Source organism: Borostomias antarcticus (assembly GCF_949987555.1).
Source record: "Borostomias antarcticus genome assembly, chromosome: 7".
Taxonomy (NCBI): domain Eukaryota; kingdom Metazoa; phylum Chordata; class Actinopteri; order Stomiiformes; family Stomiidae; genus Borostomias; species Borostomias antarcticus.
Window position 1 is genome coordinate 28787939 of NC_140240.1, and position 19018 is coordinate 28806956.

The 19018-nt window shown below is 47.8% G+C and overlaps 3 protein-coding genes across 3 annotated transcripts; 2 read left to right on the forward strand and 1 right to left on the reverse strand.

The window, feature by feature from the left end:
• The first annotated feature begins 820 nt into the window (after positions 1-820).
• cwc25 (CWC25 spliceosome associated protein homolog) lies at positions 821-5140 on the forward strand. Its single transcript, XM_084440629.1, has 9 exons — positions 821-962; positions 1967-2139; positions 2250-2486; positions 2605-2674; positions 2756-2928; positions 3343-3409; positions 3951-4213; positions 4531-4698; positions 4806-5140. The coding sequence occupies exons 1-9, from the start codon at positions 945-947 to the stop codon at positions 4918-4920; spliced, it is 1284 nt and encodes a 427-aa protein (XP_084296755.1). The 5' UTR covers positions 821-944; the 3' UTR covers positions 4921-5140.
• Positions 5141-5539: 399 nt separating this feature from the next.
• On the forward strand, positions 5540-7811 carry psmb3 (proteasome 20S subunit beta 3). Its single transcript, XM_084440636.1, has 6 exons — positions 5540-5660; positions 6194-6378; positions 6649-6756; positions 6982-7159; positions 7357-7451; positions 7626-7811. Exons 1-6 carry the CDS (start codon positions 5658-5660, stop codon positions 7672-7674), a joined length of 618 nt encoding a protein of 205 aa, XP_084296762.1. The 5' UTR covers positions 5540-5657; the 3' UTR covers positions 7675-7811.
• Positions 7812-8134: 323 nt separating this feature from the next.
• LOC311311017 (phosphatidylinositol 5-phosphate 4-kinase type-2 beta) lies at positions 8135-18180 on the reverse strand. The gene is made up of 10 exons (XM_084440630.1): positions 17608-18180; positions 15010-15107; positions 14403-14499; positions 13983-14135; positions 12907-13053; positions 12244-12282; positions 11922-12035; positions 11216-11474; positions 10741-10844; positions 8135-9328 (listed from the first exon to the last, which is right to left on the reverse strand). The coding sequence occupies exons 1-10, from the start codon at positions 17749-17751 to the stop codon at positions 9248-9250; spliced, it is 1236 nt and encodes a 411-aa protein (XP_084296756.1). The 5' UTR covers positions 17752-18180; the 3' UTR covers positions 8135-9247.
• Between the last annotated feature and the right edge of the window lie 838 nt (positions 18181-19018).

A 19018-nucleotide genomic window follows, 5' to 3' on the forward strand; every position in this document is an offset into this window, starting at 1 on the left:
TATTACCCTGGTCCTAGCGCCTCTGGATATTACCCTGGTCCTAGCGCCTCTGGATACAACCCTGGTCCTAGCGCTTCTGGATATTACCCCGGTCCTAGCGCCTCTGGATACAACCCTGGTCCTAGCGCCACTATCTACCCTGGTGTTAGCGCCTGTATTTGCCCTCCACAGCAGGCTGATCCTAGCACCCATACTACCCCAATGACGTGGAGATGGAGAGCCTCTCCGTTCCGGACAGCCCGATGATCATCGATCTTGTTGATGAGGATGAAGTGGAGGACATGGAAGTGGACGACGACAGCACCTACACCATCTCTGGCTCCAGCACCGGCTTCAGTTTCTAGGCCCCGACCTACACAGTCTCTGCTCTGATCCAGAACCAGTCTGTCCTCAGCAGCAGAAAGAGGAGCTGGGAGGAAACGGTGGACCCCCGCAACAGAGCCGAGGTGGATCCCATCCCCAAGAAGAGGAGGAAGACCAGCAGGGCCAGCCGTCCTCGCAGGCGCTGGAGAGCACGATGAGTCACCACACCAGGAGGCGCAGGGACTTGTAGTACTAGTATATGCGCCTACAAAAACGTTGCCACTAGCACAGTGTCATAAGACCATACTTCACTAAAAAAGTGCGCTGTTCCATATTCCGTACGTCCATAGTGGCCACACTAAAGTAGACCACATAAACATATTTATTTGTATTGATCCAGCGGAAAATGACAAGTAGTGCGTGTGGAACCATTGGTGAGGATCGTGGTGGGGTAGAACAGCAATCTGTGTAGAACGCTCCGACCGGAAATGAAAATACCATAGCAGAACCACAAAACAGCAGAGAAGAACTCGTTGTCGGTTTTTTATTGACCATTGAACGACTTTTAAGAGTGTAGTTACACTGTAGCTATTTTATTCATATTCAAATCTTGTTGGAACGAGAGGACAACCGTTGTCAAGATGGGAGGAGGTGATCTCGTAAGTATTATTTCGATAGACTAACATTGAGCTAGCATTAGCTAACTAGCTAACAAGCAGATATGTTAGGCGAGCTCAACACGCTGGTGATTTGATGATACTTACTAGTTAGCTAGACAATCTAGCTGTATAACTTATTCCTTTACTTTATGAAATATTACGCTCACACTAGCACTACCGTAAACGTGTCACGTCAGAACTGTATTCTCTATTTCTCTAGCAATAACGTCAACGTTAGGTCAGCTAGCTAAAGTAAACTAGCAAATCTGTTTACCTCACCAAAGTTGGATTTATGGGAATGAATGGGCATTAACGGGAGTAAACTAGGAAACATAATTTATTCCCGTTAATTCCCATACATTTCCAGTTTATTCCTGTTAATTCCCATTAATTCCCATAAATCCCCATTGGGAAGTTTGTGAATATTCCTGGAATTTTGCAACCCTAGTGATAAGTTGTTGCTAATGACGAGATGTTACTTAGGTCATCGCATACTCACGCTCACACACACACAGACATACACCAGTCCTGGGCTCAGATCCCCTCACCCTAACCCGGGTCCGTATCCTTTTCCTACCCCCTCCCTACCCCAACCCCTGCCTCTATCTGGGCCCAGGCACATTCACGCACACACAGACATACACCAGTGTTTGCCAGGTCTCTCCTATGATGTTTTTAGCCTCTCTTACTCTGAAATGTAATTTAATGTAATTTATTGCTTTATAAATGTTCTTAGCCGGTAGACAAACATACTCCAGGAGCTTGCTCGATCGCCTTGTTGAGAGGGGTCAGGGAAGAATTTTTACAGCTCACTTTTCTGGCCCCCGGGTGATACTGTTTTTTTTGCTTCCCTCTGGAATATGTAGGGGTGGGTCGTATGCCCACCTCCCTTGTTCTCTGTAAAGCGCATTGTGTTGCCTCTGGGTATGAAATGCGCTATACAAATAAAGCTTTGATTGATTGATTGATTGATTGATATTATATTTTCTCACCTGCTCTGACAGAACTTGAAGAAGAGCTGGCATCCCCAGACTATGAAAAACATTGAGCGCGTATGGAAAGCTGAACAGAAGCACGAGGCCGAGAGGAAGAAGATCGAGGAGCTTCAGAAGGAACTGAGGGAAGAACGAGCTCGAGAAGAAATAACGAAATTCGCACAGGAGACGGGGGCTCTGAAGTACGTCTCGCTAGCCTTAAAATACCTTTGCATCGATTATCCACTTGTTGCTGTGAGGTGAAAGGTGGAATTGTTGTTCTCGCTACATACTTGATGTGTTCCTGTTTCAGGAAGAAAGATGACCGGCTGGACTGGATGTATCAGGGCCCAGGTGGGCAGGTGTCCCGCGACGAGTACCTGATGGGCCGCCCAATCGACAAGCAGATCACTGAGCAGTATGAGGAGCAAGAGAGCGGACCGTCCACCCAGACGGGCCTCCTACCAGGCTCTATCTTCAATCCCACCACCCCGGCCTCCAACCTCGACATGGCCGCCAAGATCAGAGAGGATCCCCTGTTTGAAATCAGGTTAGCCATCCACTGTGGTTCTGCTCATGTATGCACAGTTATTCTACAACGAGGTCAACGTGATCAACTGTGTGATTAAAAAAAGAAAAGCTAAATACTTGCTGTTCCTGTTGTCAAGGAAACGCGAGGAGGAGAAAAAAAGGGAGGTGTTGACCAACCCAGTGAAAATGAGGAAGATCAAAGAGATGGTAAGCAATCAATTTGTGTAGATTTGAACATTGACCTGTAATACCGTTTACCATAGTCTAAATGTGAATTCCCTCCCACAGCTGCGACAGAACCTCGAAATGAAAGACAAGAAAAAGAAGAGGAAGAAGGACAAGAAAGAAAAGAAGGAGGAGAAAGAGAGGAGAAAGGAGGAGGAGAAAGAGAGGAGAAAGGAGAAGAAGCACAAGAGAAGAAGCAGGTCTTCAAGCTCTGATGAAGATGACAAAAAACACAGGTAAGGTTTCTCTGACGACATTGATTCTTGGTGTGTCTCTTCAGAAGCAAAAGTGATGTGAAAAATCTGATTTTATGACCCTTATTTTACGACGGTAGTTGACGGAAAAGCTTTGTTCTGTTGGAGCAACAACCACACAGGTCATAATCCCCCATACAGAATATATACATACGTACACAGCTGGGCACAGCTGGTTGACTGTGTAGCAGCCAGAACACAACCCACCCATCTGTCCCTCAGCAAACTGGGATATGAACCAGTGACCTTTCGGTTTCTGCCCCTCTTCTCTGGCTGCCTTGCATACTTATCTTTCTTACAGTACCAAATACACATATGAAATGATACTGAATCAGAATGAAGGATTGAACCTACCACAAGGACCTGAGGAAAATGTGTGACTGTGTCCTCTCTTAGGTCTGATTCAAAGGAGTTTTCCGCAACCAAATCCAAGTCCCACCACGGCCCTGGCTATGGGCTTCTGGTCAGTATTATTCTCAGTGTAGTATTGATATCTCAGTGTGCCATGAATGTTATACAGTTTCAGCAATCCAACAGTTTCACCTTCTTAATCCGATTACTCACCGTTAGTCTCTCTCCAGACTCAAATACTATGTTGAATTGCTGCACGCCACATGCTACATAATAGAGTCTGTTCTTCGCCGCTCAAGCTGGTGTTCTGAGGGCGTATCGACGGGTCAGAATTGAGAGTGACAGGTCGTAGCAGCAAATGAGAGATGCTAGCCCAGGTTAGATGGGCGGGGCATATCTATGGATGGGAGTGCCTGATCGCGAAAGTCGTTACTGATTGGTTTGGCAGGGATTCCTGCGAAGCCAATGAATTGCCAGGATTTCAGCGCCAGATTTTCGCATGAAGTGTCCCAGACCCAAAGAGAGATCTGCAGTAACGCAGATCTTACGTAGTTAGCGTAGCTTATGCAGTTAGCGTAGCTTACGTAGGGTGAAAGAGCTCTCACGGGTCTGGCGTTGAGACTAACTCACGGTTAACTTGCGTTTCCCCCTAGCTTCCGGCAGGGAGGCATTCCCAGTCCTCGGGAGCCCCCCGGCACTCGGGGCGCCGTTCCCAGGAGAGGAGCCGCTCCCGGTCACCCCAGAGGACGGACGGGGACAGCCACTCCTCCCAGAGGACGGACAGGGACAGCCACTCCTCCCAGAGGATGGACAGGGACAGCCACTCCTCCCACAGGGCGGACAGCAAGGTCCAGCGCAAAGCCCCCAGCCCCCAGAGAGATCGCCACCACAGACACCAGAGCAACAACAACTCCAAGTAAGCGGAGTCCAGTCCAGGAATACGACACTTCCTTAATCAGCAACACATCTTCACTATTTAGTTTCTTCAATTCTTTCTTTATACTTTATTTATACTCGTAAAGCACTGAGGTTTCCCTCATTTACAGTGTTGACAACAGAACAAATTATTAAATAATAATAATCATTATTATTATTATTATTATTACACAATCTCCCGTGTCTCAATATTTCCACCCTTTTATGGGTTTAAAAACGTGTGTGTGTGGGGGGGGGGGGCATGTTTGTGTAAGGCTGTTCATGACTGTAATACAGTGCGACTGTTTCTTTCACAAGACGCCTGTCTGCCGAAGAGCTGGAGAAGAAGAGGCAGCAGATGATGGACTTCGCCAAGCAGAGAGACGAGGAGAGAGAGAACAACGTCCAGACCTACAAACGGCAAGATGAGATCGAGAAGGAGAGGGAGGGAAGCAGAAAGCATGACCGCAACGCTGGCTTCATCCAGTAAGTGCGACGCAACACACACACACACACACACACACACACACACACACAGTTCATAGCAAAAGCATGCAACCCTGGTCATCTAATACTGTCCGTTCCTCCTACAGCAACATGAAGCTGGAGAGTGCCTCCACCTCATCCCTGGAGGACAGAGTGAAGAGGAAGATCCACTCCATACAGAGGACCACGGCCTCCCTGGAGAAGAACTTCATGAGGAGATGAGGACTGGAAGAAGGAGGATAGACAGAATGACTGAGATGAATGCACACTAGCTAGCAAGCTACCACTCTGCAATGTAGACACTGGTTGTTGGGACAGCCACAGCACACGTCAGTCACAGATACAATGTAAATGCTCTGTAATGATACGACCAAGCCACCAGGCTCATTCACCACCAGCAAACCTCGATCAGCGACGTAAGAACAGAAAATTGTACAGTATATTGTTTTCTCAGTAATGGTTGAAACTATTAGTACCTTTTATTACACACAATCTTTTTGTAAATTATGTTTCTTGAAGATGTTTTGTTTCTTGAAGATGGTTTATGTCTCTTAATAAAGTTCTGCAAGAGTTTGGGACTAACTAGATTGGTCTGAGTTATTTTTTACTGTGTTTAGATTAGGTATTCCTGCACTCAAAATGAAAGTGCTGAATTTAGTGAGCATTAGGGTCTGATTAGGGTAACATGCATTTGTTTCACTTTGGCACGCTCCAACCAAACTTAATATACTCTGACGTTCCTTGCAAAAAAATGGCCAATGACAGCTACTGGTGGGGGCGTTCGTTTTTTTAGTGAGCCAATCAATGTCTAGTATGGGATGACGTATGAGATATCAAGGTTGTCTGAGCTCGCTAGTCTCAAATCGTGTAGTCACCGTGGGATTGGGTTCTGCCGTCATTCAAAAGAACGATAAACCAGATAATTCAAAGGATTGGGAAGACACTTCAAGTCATTTACAATGGTAATATGAATATACTGACAAATGTGGTGTTGAAATGAATTTCATTTGCTCGTAAATTTCACAAGGGTTTGTAAAACTAAGCCGAGAGTTGCTAGCTAGCTCTCAACCGGCTAGCCACTAGCTAGGCTAGTCATATCTAGCTAACATTGCCTTTGAAATACTATGATCACTTCATTGAACTGGGAACTTTCATCTCAATCAGTTGCTATAGATAACTAGACACCCCCCAAACCCCAGAACGATCTATGGATTATGTTCCCTGAAGCTAAGATGGTCAACTATGAAGTGAGCTAGTCTAGCTAGCTTGCTAACGTTAGCATATTGTGCTAGTCACTGTAACTACTTCCAGTGCCTAATGTTGTCACTGATGGATGTGCCTGGTTTAGCAAGCTAGCATAGATTCATTGCATTAACCTGTCTTTTTCAAAACTATTAATGGACTGGGACAATACTCGGGCAATGGCAGGAGTCACAGATGGACTAGCCCTTTCCCAGCCATCTTGGGCTAACCTGTCTTTCTTCCCTCCTTGCAGTCTATTATGTCCTATAACGGGGGCGCCGTCATGGCGATGCGGGGGAAGCAATGCGTGGCCGTGGCAGCTGACAGGAGATTCGGTGTGCAGGCTCAGATGGTCACCACAGACTTCCAGAAGATCTTCCCCATGGGAGATAGGCTCTACATCGGCCTGGCTGGCCTGGCCACTGACGTACAGACAGTGTGAGTGGTCTCAGTCTGGGTTCGAATCTCTCAGGCTCGTGTTACTACCTGACTGGTCCCTTATGCCATGGCCGCAAAGTCGTCGGACTATTGTCAGTCCACCTGGTTAGAAACTCCTCAATACCAGCCAGATAGTAACACAGTCCCGAAAGGGGCTAAGTCTGGGTCTCACTCACTCCATATCCCCCCTCGGCAAAGGCCCCTGTGATGAACATTTAATTCAGAGTCCAAATGGATAAGTAAAGCATATTTGTCGTGTGTTCCCTTCAGATCCCAGAGGCTCAAGTTCAGGCTGAACCTGTATGAGCTGAAAGAGGGTCGCCAGATCAAGCCCAAGACCTTCATGTCCATGGTCTCCAACCTGCTGTATGAGAGGAGGTCAGCCTGCTGCCTGGACGCTCTCATTAGCTTGGGATCACTCACACAGACACACACACACATTCACACACACACTCACACACACACACTCACACACACACACACACATTCACACACCACTACAAATATGATGTAGTAACACACTTTTGTTTTACATGATAATATACTCTGCACAACTGTGAAACAATGTCTCATTTAATACCCGTCCTCCTATTCATGGATCAGGTTCGGACCGTACTTCATTGAACCCGTGATCGCCGGACTGGACCCCAAGACCTTCGAGCCGTTCATCTGCTCCCTCGACCTGATTGGTTGCCCCATGGTGACGGAGGACTTTGTCGTGAGCGGCACATGCTCAGAGCAGATGTACGGCATGTGTGAATCCCTGTGGGAGCCTGACATGGTAAGAGGCGAACAAACGTTTGACATGAGTCTTGCTCACTGGTAGCTCCTCCCCCATTCAATCACACTTTAATTATGTGTGTTGAAAACCCAACCTAATGAAACAAGTGTCTAGCGAAGTAGTACAGATGCGCAACATCTATAAGAACACTCTAACTCCTCATGGGGTGTGTGAACGACTGACCTTGACCCCTGCAGGAGCCCGAGGACCTGTTTGAGACCATCTCCCAGGCCATGCTGAATGCAGTGGACAGGGACGCAGTGTCAGGCATGGGAGTGATTGTTCATGTTGTGTAAGTCCCCATTTTGACAGTCATCTTTTTTCCGCATAGTATCCTTTTCTGATGTCTTTTTAGTCTGGGAAATGTTGATTTTCTGTTTTTTGTTGTTGTCTACTGCAGTCCAGGGTGTTAATATGTTACAAATGCATAGTATTTGATTTTCTTTTCTGACTTTCTTTCCGGCAGTGAGAAAGACAAGGTCACCACACGCACCCTCAAGGCCAGAATGGACTAGAGTTCTCTCCCCGACGTTGCTTCTTCATCCACTCTCCTGTACCAACACTTTTTTTGTATAAATTCTAAAACCAACAATTGTACTGTTCTTTTTCCTATTGAAACATTGTTGAATAAATGAATAGGTGTTATAATACCTCGGATGCGTCTTATCCTTTTTTTTATTGGTGGGTAATGAGTGAATTATGAAAGCGGGTTTGATTCATAAAAGCCAGATATGTCACAGGCGCCGACCTCAGCATGGCAGGTGTCCAAGTCATTTTGTGATGAGATGGGACACTTTACATAATGTAGTAGTTTAGAGGTAGAATTGATACCAATTAGCATCACAATCAAGAACAGGAAATTGTCCTATGCTATTCAGTATATCAAATTGTCTTCTCCATTAATTTACACTTCACACCTGCAATATTAACTATGGTATGTAATGTTTTGTCAATTAATTAATCCCAAAACACAAACAAGATAAAACTCCCTTTAATATGCAATGAATCATTTTCAAGTAACTTCTGTTCTAATGTCTGTTGGTAACAAAACAATACTGTATACAAACACAAAAATGCTACATTAATGTAAACAAGATATAAAAATGATTCTTATGGTAATAAAACAAGTATTTGCTTTAGAATTCCCCTTTTTTATGTGAATTTCTTTTTTTAACCAACCTCCAAGTTCACGGTTAAAATTTCAACAAAAAAATTCAAAACAATATGGCAACATAACATTCAAACACTTGTTTTTTTTAGTCACAATGCTCAGATGCTAAGTTCAGTGGTTTGACGTTTTGACTAACTGGTGGAGTCCTGTACATTTTCAGCCATGCATTTTTGATACTGCATTAATTTACCTAATAAACCCATATATATTAATTTACCTCCTGCGTTGTCCAATTATGTATTGTGTTAGTTGTAGTTCTCCTAGCTGTCCAGGAGGTGGAGTCCATCAAAGCCTGCTGGCCAAAGTTTAGAAATTCATGCGATTTAACCATAACCATCTGCATCTGTGCGAGAGAGGGAGGGAGAGTGTGTGTCTTGTCTTGTGTGTGTGTCTCTGATAAAATAATAATAACAACTACATCAACGTGAACGGAAATCGAACAGACGGTACTAACAGACTCTTACTGCTGAAGCCGACACACTCGTCCAAGGCATTAGTGAGACAGTTACCGTGCTGGCGTGAGGAGGAGAACGGGGAAGCAGAAGGGGGCGTGGGAGAGGAGAGGGGGCAGGTAGGGGGTTGTTCTTCTCTTTTCAGATATCGCGCCACGCTTCCTGTGTAGGACATTCAGATTGAAGAGGCAGGGGAGGAAGGGAGGACAGGTAACCATGGAAGGGGGGAGGGGGGGGCGCGTTGCTTTTTTCCCAGAAAGAGTCCGGCGCCGCCTCCCTCACTGTGGGGCAATGTAACAACCTCGTCTCTGTGCATCCTTTTCTTTCAGTCTGTCCGTGATGGGGTACCAGCGGGGGTTAGGGGCGGGGCTAAGCCGGGGTGGCAGGAGGTGGGTCGGGGGGGGGGGGGGTCGATGGATCGATGACAGGTTGCGATTGGCTGGGGGGGTTAGAGGAGAGATGATTCTATAACAGGATGTTGGACATGAACTCAAAGAATCTTTTGGAGTACTGCTCTGGGTTCACGGTGGAGATCTCGGCCCCAGCCTGGGGGAGGAAGCACAAAGAACAATTTTCAGAAGGCTTTCAATTGCCGATGTTTATTCTATTTTATTTTAATTCTCCCTTTTGTGCCAGGGAAACAAAGAAATGAAGTGTTATTTAATTTAAATGAAGTGTTTGTTAATTTGAAAGCAAACTCCACGTGCGTTTGCGGCGTTACGTCACGGATCTTCTCCGAATCTGCAGCTGGGTAGGCTACGTTTTGCGACAAAAAAAAGCCGTAATTGTTGCGACAACATCGGCCACTACCATCGGTGAATGTCATTTTATTTGCCGATGGGCCGATGGCAGTCAACAAGGCCAACATGGCCGATGCATCGGTGCATCCCTACTTTCAATGCATACATTATGGTTATCAGTGTTGATAGATTCTCTACATGATAATCTAGCATCTCTGCAGCCTCCACCCTTGGCCCTAGTCCAGGGCTGTTCAGCCAAATTGTAAATGGACTGCATGCCTTTCTACCTTAACGGACAAAGCATATCACAACGGCCTCTCATTCACACACTAATGGCGGCCAGCTGCCATGCAAGGTGCCAGTCTGCTCATTGAGAGCAATTTGGGGTTCAGTGTCTCGCTCAAGGACACTTCCGACATGGGAACAGGAATTGGCGCGGTTCGAACCGCCGACCCTGCGGTCGCTGGACGACCCGCTCTACCTCCTGAGCCACAGCTGCCGGGCTGCCGTTGGGTTTCGAGAGCTAGGGCTATCAATGGAACTCGGAAATTATATTCGAAAATTAAATAAAATATATTAGATTATTGGTATAATTACATTTTCTATAGAAAGTGATATTGAAAGTAATGTCAGGGACACTTGAGCTACTTGTTTCATGTCTGTCTGACAACATTCAAGGGTTCACAGGATTTGAACAGCACCCAGTCAACATGGGTGACGGTTAGTGCAAAAAGGGTCCCTGTATTAGCCCTGTAGCCTAGCCAACTGAAAACAATACGAGGAATAATGCATTTCTTCTTCACAATTCTGAGAAGACGCACTCAGATTTGACAGACGTGCCGGCTATGGTGAGGTATTTCATAGATAGATTAGACAGACAGACAGACAGACAGACAGACAGACAGACAGACAGACAGACAGACAGACAGACAGACAGACAGATAGATAGATAGATAGATAGATAGATAGGCTGTTGAATGAATACTAACGTGGAATGTGTTTTGGCAGGGTCAGAAGATAAGTGACTCTGGAGGCTGTGTCATGTGATGCACGCTGCTTTGTCCAATAACGAATTGTCACTTTAAAAATTGAGCGGTAGCCTACTAATCGGATATCACATTTTAAAAATGATTTTAGTGCATTTTCCCCCTAAAGTCGACAACTAGTCCAAGTTCTAATATTTATTCGACAGCCCTATCGAGAGGCTAGCTTACTCACCCCGTGTTTCACAGTTTTGGCAGCGTGTGCAGCTTTTTTCTTAGCGTCGTAGTGCGTGAGGATGTCGATGATCGCCATGAAGTAAACCTCCTTCTTCACAGCACCTACAACAAGATGGAAGACAGGGGATGTGAATATGTCAGCGCCGTTACCCACCCCGTGCTCTCGGGAGTGAGGGTGCGCGTCCACCGGCGAGCTGTCGAGCTGAGCTTAGAGAAGGCGCTGTTTTCTCGTTGTTTACAAAGGGTGATGAGCTCTAGGGCACTTAGCCTCGCGTCACCAGTCTCTCCTCGGGGAGGAGAGCCTGGTATCTATTTACTTCGCTGCCTTAAGCCCGCCCCCTCATCCGGACACACCCTAGTCCATCCTTCTAAAGGGCATGTATTATGAAATCTGATCGATTTCTTCACTCAGCAACAACCTCGACACTTCCCTCAACATTTTGACGTCTGGGGAAGTAAAGGGACTCTCTTACTGTCATGGCTCTTGATTGCGTAGACGTCCACGGAGGGGTCGAACTCGCCGGGGCCGAAGAAGCCGCCAAAGTTGAGGGGGTTCCCGGGGCTGTCCGGGGGGGTGCCGAAGGAGCCGGTGAGCGCCCCGCCCGCCCCGTCGTTCTCGTACTCCTCCTCCTCCCCGCCGGCCTCCACCTCCATCTCCTCCTGCTCAGCTCGGTCCACGTCGTGGATCCCCACCAGCAGGCTGTAGTCCATGATCTTCAGAGTGGCCAGGAACTGACGCGGGGTAAACAAATATGGACGCCGGATGTGAGGTGCAGCGATTAACTGAGGTATTACCGCGGTAACAAGCGGGAGTTGGGTAGCCCAGTGGTCGGAGCGCCTGACCAGCGGCCGAAAGGTCACCTGCTCACGGGCCAGTCCACTTGACAATCATTGCCTAACCTACATGATTTGTCGTGTTTAATTATCTTATTTTCATCTACTTATTTTTATATACTGTTTTTATTTCTTTTTCTATAAAGCACAGTGTGCTACATTTGTTTGTATGAACAGTGCTGTATAAATAAAGTTGACTTAACCCGAGTAAGGCACTTGAGCCCAACACCAACTCAAAAACATTGTAAGTCGCGTAGGATAAAAGAGTCTGATAAATGACCAAATTGTAAAAAGAGGAAAAAAAGGTAATTGTAAATGCTAATGACCGCCAGTGTGATGGCTCACCTCTACATCACGCTTCAGCTTCTCCAGGAAGTACTTCTTGTTATCATCTCCTATCTGCAGCTTCTGGCCCTCATTCAGGAAGTCGTTGTCTTTGAACGTGGGGAGCTCCTTGGCCTAAAAAGAGACAGAAATATTAAGTTCCATTATCCGGCGGCTGTTTTTTGGCCGTATACATTCCTGCAGAGGTACAACCGGCTAATTAGTACTTTCAATAAATCTCTGGGCTTGAATTTGAATCGGCACCGTAAACAAACCGACGCTGTAAAAACAACAACGGTCCTGTCGCCATACCAACACAGCCCGCTCCTCAGATAGAACCCACCTTCTCTTTGTCGCTGGCTTCCCTCGAGACGGTGGATCCCTGGAGGGGAGAGAGAAGCGCAAACGTGACTTTAAGAGCCGTGACAACACAACTCTCGCGTCTTGACAGCGCGGCCATAAAACTGTCAGGGACCAGGAGAGCAGAGTGATTCACCGCTGGAGGGAGGCGGTCGGGGAGATGTCCGTTATGATTGTGGGGGGGGGGGGGGGGGGTTTCGGAGCCGAGGGGCACGGTGTCACCTGTTCGGGCATTAGGGGGCCGGGCGAGGCGGAGGTGGTACGGGGGCGGAGGTTCTTACCCTCAGTCTCGCGGTCTCGATTGTGAGAACTCCAAACCAGAGCCAATCATGATTTCGGGTAACATTTTCCATGTAAGTATGGGAAACTCTTCCTTTATGGTAACACATTATAAATATAATACCAGTAATAGATTATTTCCGTTAGTAAGAGCATCTCTCTGTCGTTCGGGTATATCTGTACATCTTCCACCACAAGTGTGTCACAGCCTACATAAACACCCCATTCTCCCAGCATGCCTCGAGTGCGCTGCCGGCCCAGAACCCCCCAGTCAGGTTCTGGTGGAAACGAAGCGCCGATTCAGTCAGGAAACAGGAAACGGCGACCTGATAGAAGCGAGCGCGTGACGGAACGCCGCGCCGCCTACCTTCAGGTCGTACTTGCGGTGCACCGTGAGCCGGTGGCTGAACACGTTGCGCGTCACCACCATGTAGGTCTCCACGCCGTCCACCGTTAGCCGGTACATGCCCAGGAACTGGGGGAGCAGCGTGCTGCCATGACACTCCACGATGAACTGGAGGGGGGCCGGGAGGAGGTGAGGATGGAGGGAGGAGGAGGAGGGGGGCCGGGAGGAGGTGGGGATGGAGGGAGGAGGAGGAGGGGGGGCCGGGAGGAGGTGGGGATGGAGGGAGGAGGAGGGGGGCCGGGAGGAGGTGGGGATGGAGGGAGGAGGAGGAGGGGGGCCAGGAGGAGGTGAGGATGGAGGGAGGAGGAGGAGGGGGGAACCAGGAGGAGGTGGGGATGGAGGGAGGAGGAGGAGGAGGGGGGCCGGGAGGAGTTGGGGATGGAGGGAGGAGGAGGAGGGGGGCCGGGAGGAGGTGGGGATGGAGGGAGGAGGGGGGCCAGGAGGAGGTGGGGATGGAGGGAGGAGGAGGAGGGGGGCCGGGAGAAGGTGGGGATGGAAGGAGGAGGAGGGGGGCCGGGAGGAGGTGGGGATGGAGGGAGGAGGAGGAGGGGGGGCCGGGAGGAGGTGGGGATGGAGGGAGGAGGAGGAGGGGGGCCAGGAGGAGGTGGGGATGGAGGGAGGAGAAGGAGGGGGGGGACCGGGAGGAGGTGGGGATGGAGGGAGGAGGAGGAGGAGGGGGCCGGGAGGAGGTGGGGATGGAGGGAGGAGGAGGAGGTGAGGATGGAGGGAGGAGGAGAAGGAGGGGGGGCCGGGAGGAGGTGTGGATGGATGGAGGAGGGAAACAGAAGAGAGCAGAGAGATTAAACTAAAGTATAGAGGTTAGGAGATAAAAGGTTATTGGTCGATACATGATGGATGAGACAGATTTCTTTATTCAAACCACTCGGGGGATCGCTTGTCAAGTCGTCTGGAGCCCGGTCTAGAACCAGCGACTTGTCGGGTTACTGGTCGGACGCACTGACCGTTGGGCTGCCTACCGCCCCCCCCCCCTAATTCACTCTCTTTATGGGAGGGAGGGAGGGCGGGCGAGCTGTCACCTGGTGGTACTTCTTGAGGATGTTGTGCATCTCGGCGATGTCTTCGCTGGACACGGTCTTGATGACGAAGCGGTGGTCGTAGCTGGACAGGAAGCGGTTGCCGAAGCGGCCCTGGGAGTCGCTGTTCAACGGGGCGCTCCTCGTCAGAGAGTTCTGGACCGGCAGACGGGGGGGGGGGGGGGGGGGACAGGGACAGTGAGACAACTGACGTTTGTCCTGTCTGAGAAAACCTCTTAATCTACCATAACAAATACCCTTTCACGACAAAACAATGAATTCATTCAGTCTATTCATTTCGCCCTCGACAATGAATTTCCAATGAGGCGCGGTTCTTTGAAGAACCATCTGCCAGTTCCTCCCGGTTCTACGGAACCGACTTAAATCCTTCCTTCCCCCCGGGCGGAAGCGACAAGGCCTCACCTGGTAGTCCTGGTCGTCGATGCAGAACCGTTCCCGCAGGTTCCGGAACACCATCGGGCAGTACTCTTTGAACTTAAAGCGACTGGGCAGGTTCTCTCTGGGAGGGACGACAACGTCACGGCCATAAATCGTCATGGGCGTAAATACAGTGTTTATCTCTTTGGCTGACGTACTGACAGCCGACCCCGCGGCAAGACATTATTATGGGCTTTATGGAAATGTGAGGAACGCTAGTAACGTACTAGGGCGGCCGTCATGAGGTTGATTTGCATTGCAAAGCTGACCAGCTAGGTGACAGGAGTCCAATGGCTGTTTTGACTACAGCTCCGTCTTAGATGATACTACCGAGGTAGGGTCAGACCATAAAAACACATCTCATCCAGTTAGAAGAGGTGTAGAGGATCCTTTGACCCACCAAACCACAACTCTGGGTCTTTTTGTTAGCGCAACATAATGGTTCATATCCTGACATCTATTTCAATTCAAAATGGAGCGCTTTTACAGAACGTCTACAACTACCTGTTGTCCCGAGTTAAAATGCGGGTTTGTCTAATGTGGGTGCAGTGACAAGACAGAGAGACAACACAAACGCCACAGAGATACCTACTTGTTAAATAGGTGGTTGTCCACTTTGATCTTACTATAAGATTTAAAATCATCTGGCATCAGCATTACTGGTACAGGCACGTTACTTAATTCGTTGATCTGAAAAAGAGGGGAGGAGAGACAGGAGAGATCAGAACAGACCAAGGCAGGTGTGTGTGTGTGTGTGTGTGTGTGTGGAGCTCCCTGATCCGCCCGACTCGCACGAGACCTCAAGTTTTAGCAGGCTAGATGACGGTGTGTTTACCAGGGACAATCATTAACTCTAAACCAACGCAAACTGACAAGCGAGTCTCTCCTAATCACTCCACTGATCTAATCTTCTGAGACATGTCGCTGACTGTAGGAGCCGACTGGTTGGTCTCTCCACATACATTCATCAGGAAAACATCCACACAGGGAAGGAGAAAGACAAGCAAGGCGTGGAGAGGGAAGTGAATCAAAGCAAAATAAAGATTTGATATATATATATATATATATATATATATATATATATATATATATATATATATATAAAAGATTTAATATACATGTATTCTCCTGGGGATATATAGATATATATATATACACACACACACACCCAGGAGGAGAATACATGGTGCTAAAATTGGCGGGAAAGTTGGAAGAACATGTAAATCAGAATAATATTGATAATAATAATAATAGGATGTTGTCTGGTTGGTCTGAGATGAGCCTCCAAGTTGATGAGGCCGTCGGTCAGAGACGGCCATTCCACTGTGTGACGTGACAGGATGCGTGTGACAGGCCGTCCTCGTCTGAGACGAGACCCGCTCTGTCTGCGTTGGACCCAGACGGCGACATCGGTGTTGTTATTGTTAGAGGCGTACATATCGATAACAGAAATATACACTGGATATCCAAACTCCATGATGGAGGATTGTGTCACTGGGGGGTTGCAATTCTGTGCTTGAAGGCTTGGATCACAATCAAAGCAGTTATTCTGAGGGATGAGGTCTTTATCACTAAGGGGTTTTGTGTATATGGCAGCAGTGCTAAATAATGCAGTGTGTGTGAAGCTGGAGTCCTCCAGCTTCAATGACTAGGGTGTTATTAAAAATGTGTTCCATCTCGTTATGACCGAATGAGGATAGAGCTTTGAGTGGAAGTCTGCCTGAAATCACCCACACCTCAAATCTGTATCCCCCCCCCCCCGCCCTCCCACAACTTGTTCATGGGTTATCATTATAGATTCATGAATGTATGCAAGCATTCTAATTGGATTATCAATATGGCTTTATAGATTTAAAGCAGGTTATGCCTTTTTTATGCCAGTCTAGCAACCCCAGCCAAATGAGAATATTCTTCACTATGATCTGCATTAATTCATACCGACTCTGAGCTTTCATATCGAGCTAAAAAGATAAAGAAAGGCGACGTGTCTCATTGGAAGGTATGACGTTGTAACGAGTTTGGCTCGTATGTGATGCCGGTTTACAACAGTAGACTTGACCGAATTGAGAAAAACGCAGCAAAAGATAGAAGAGAAGGTGTTTGTGTGCAATACCCCCGTAGTCGTGACCGCACAGAAATCGGAGATGGGAGATCAATCAACGCGTCGTTATGTTTATTCAAACCCAGAAGGAATCCCAAACCTCTAACGCGGAGGGTTATATTCCCATTAAGGACGCGGAGGGTTATATTCCCATTAGGGACGTTGCTCCAGGCGTCAATATAGCGGATGGTGCGCGGCAGGGTGTCCGGGGGCGTTTTCTGCATCCCCAAGACGAGATGCACCTGACTAACCAACCCTTGCATCATGATCACCCCGCAGGCCTGTGTTTTCACACAGCCGTGCTTCGTTCTGACTTGAAACGAGAATACCTTGAGCTCAGCCAAAATATGAAATGTGTCGCTCTATAAATAGGCCGGTGCTGAAATAGTGTCGTGTTAACATTCCTGAATGCATGTGCAAGAGGCTCTAAATGCAAGATTGCGGTGCGCCTTGTGTCCTCTGGTGACGGCTGTGCCCCGTTAATGCCGCTGAAACAATAGACAGCCGGGCTGCAGTTGTGGCTCACTGGAACCTGCTGCTGCTCACACCCCTCCCTGTTAGCACCCTGCGCTGCACAACGACTGCTGTCTGCAAAAGAGGCAGCGAGCAGCCAAACCCACGACTTCCTCCCGAGCTGACTGCATGTCGTTGTTCACAAAAGCAGAGAATGCATCCAGCCAGTGAGCCAGCCAGTGAGCCAGCGGCATCTTGCCTCTATTGTTTATTGTAAATGAGCTCGCGGCTAAGACTTTTGACATTCGGCGTCACAGCTGCACGCGCTCCACCTTTCAGAAAGGCAGCACGCGACCTGCGACCCACACGGCTAGCAGCGCGAGCGGGTTGCACCATTAGTGCTCGTGGAAAGACGGGAGAGCGCGTGCAAAGGGTTAGCCGAGGGGTTAAGAGGTTGGTCAAGAATTAGACTAGTCAAGTACCTGGCGTGCATCCATGCATTAGACGACGGCGGACGTGGCTGCAAAGTTGGCTTGATATGAGGCATCTGGCTAGTTAGCAAGCTAACATTACTAGCCAATATCAACCCAATCAAAACAAGCTTGCTAACTTGGGAGGAGAGAAAAAAATATTTACCGTATGGTTGACACCCCACATTAAAACGCTGAGAATAGGCTCACTTGCACGGAATAGCTTCACTTTCTGTCCTATAAAATGTTTCTTTTTTGTCTTCGTTTTGCTAGCGCTCACCGGCGCTACGCTGGTGCAGTTGGATGACATGTCTCTTGGTCGGACTATGTAGGCAACGCAAGACTAGAATCAAGCACGCTTGCAATTCACCCTTCAAGCAACGATATTTGAAGTTAAGAGCGTAATATTTATAAGTGCATTATGTTCGCCGTCCAATTCGTGGTGTCTTTGAATCCAATTCGATTCTGTTGTAAATCAACGGGATTGCATTTTGCGCCGTCACCACCCTTCCTCCCTCGCAGGCCACGGTTCAGTCCGGACCAGCTGGCATAGAGAGCTAGCCGGCCATCAGGCTCCAGGCAAGGTGTCCTTTAGCTGAGCCCTAGTCTTCGTTGGGGTGTAACGAATGTCTTGACGCGTGGCTCCTCTCCTTCCTGGTGTCGTCTGGGGACCAAAACGATGTGTGGTGATTTATTTGAAGGTTAGTAATCCCATTATGATACGCCTGAGATTGTTGTCACCAGCTCTGGGGTCTCTTCAAGATGGCGTCCAGACGGCACATCGCAGTGAAGTGCGCACCCAGGAGGTGGAGCGTAGAATTGCAGGCGCTGTTGATACCTGGGAATTCAAGGTGTGGATATATTTATATATAGAGTTAAAACGGCATGCAGGCCTGCAAGTAAATGTTTTAACGACAAAAAAATAGTGCAAAAAAAAGTATACATTGCTGAGAAAAGTTAACATTTTCTACTCCGGACTATCTGGTGCATAAATGATCCAGTCAGAGACTGCTTTGTAATGATGTAGTAGTAGTAGTAGTAGTAGTAGTAGTAGTAGTAGTAGTACAGTAGTAGGAACTTTATTGAACCCCGGGTGAAATTGCACTGTTACAGTATCAAAGAATGGAGAGGTAATCAATCTTCCTAGGTGAAACCTCTGTGATCTGAAGGCATCAATGCATAACTGAGAATAAAAACACATAACTATGAGTATAACATTTGAATGCACTGTACACACACTATTAGATAATTAATATCAGTCTCCCCAAACAAAATTTCTCTAGAAAAGGAACATGGCAGAATACTGTTTATAACCCATCTGACTAAATCAGATATCTACAGTATTACAGAGCCGAGACTAGGGGGCGTGGTTGTATGGTCTGCCTGCGTGCATCTTCTGGGGGGGCAACCGAAGCACAGTTGTCAAATATAAAACTGTAACTTAATATTCATCGTGGATAATAGTGCGTGCAGGTTTGTAGTTATAATCTATACATAACGCTTTGGCAACTTGAGCAAAGTTTTTTTTTTTTATCCTGTCTGGCCACTGAGCAAGGCGACAAAATAATATCACGTGA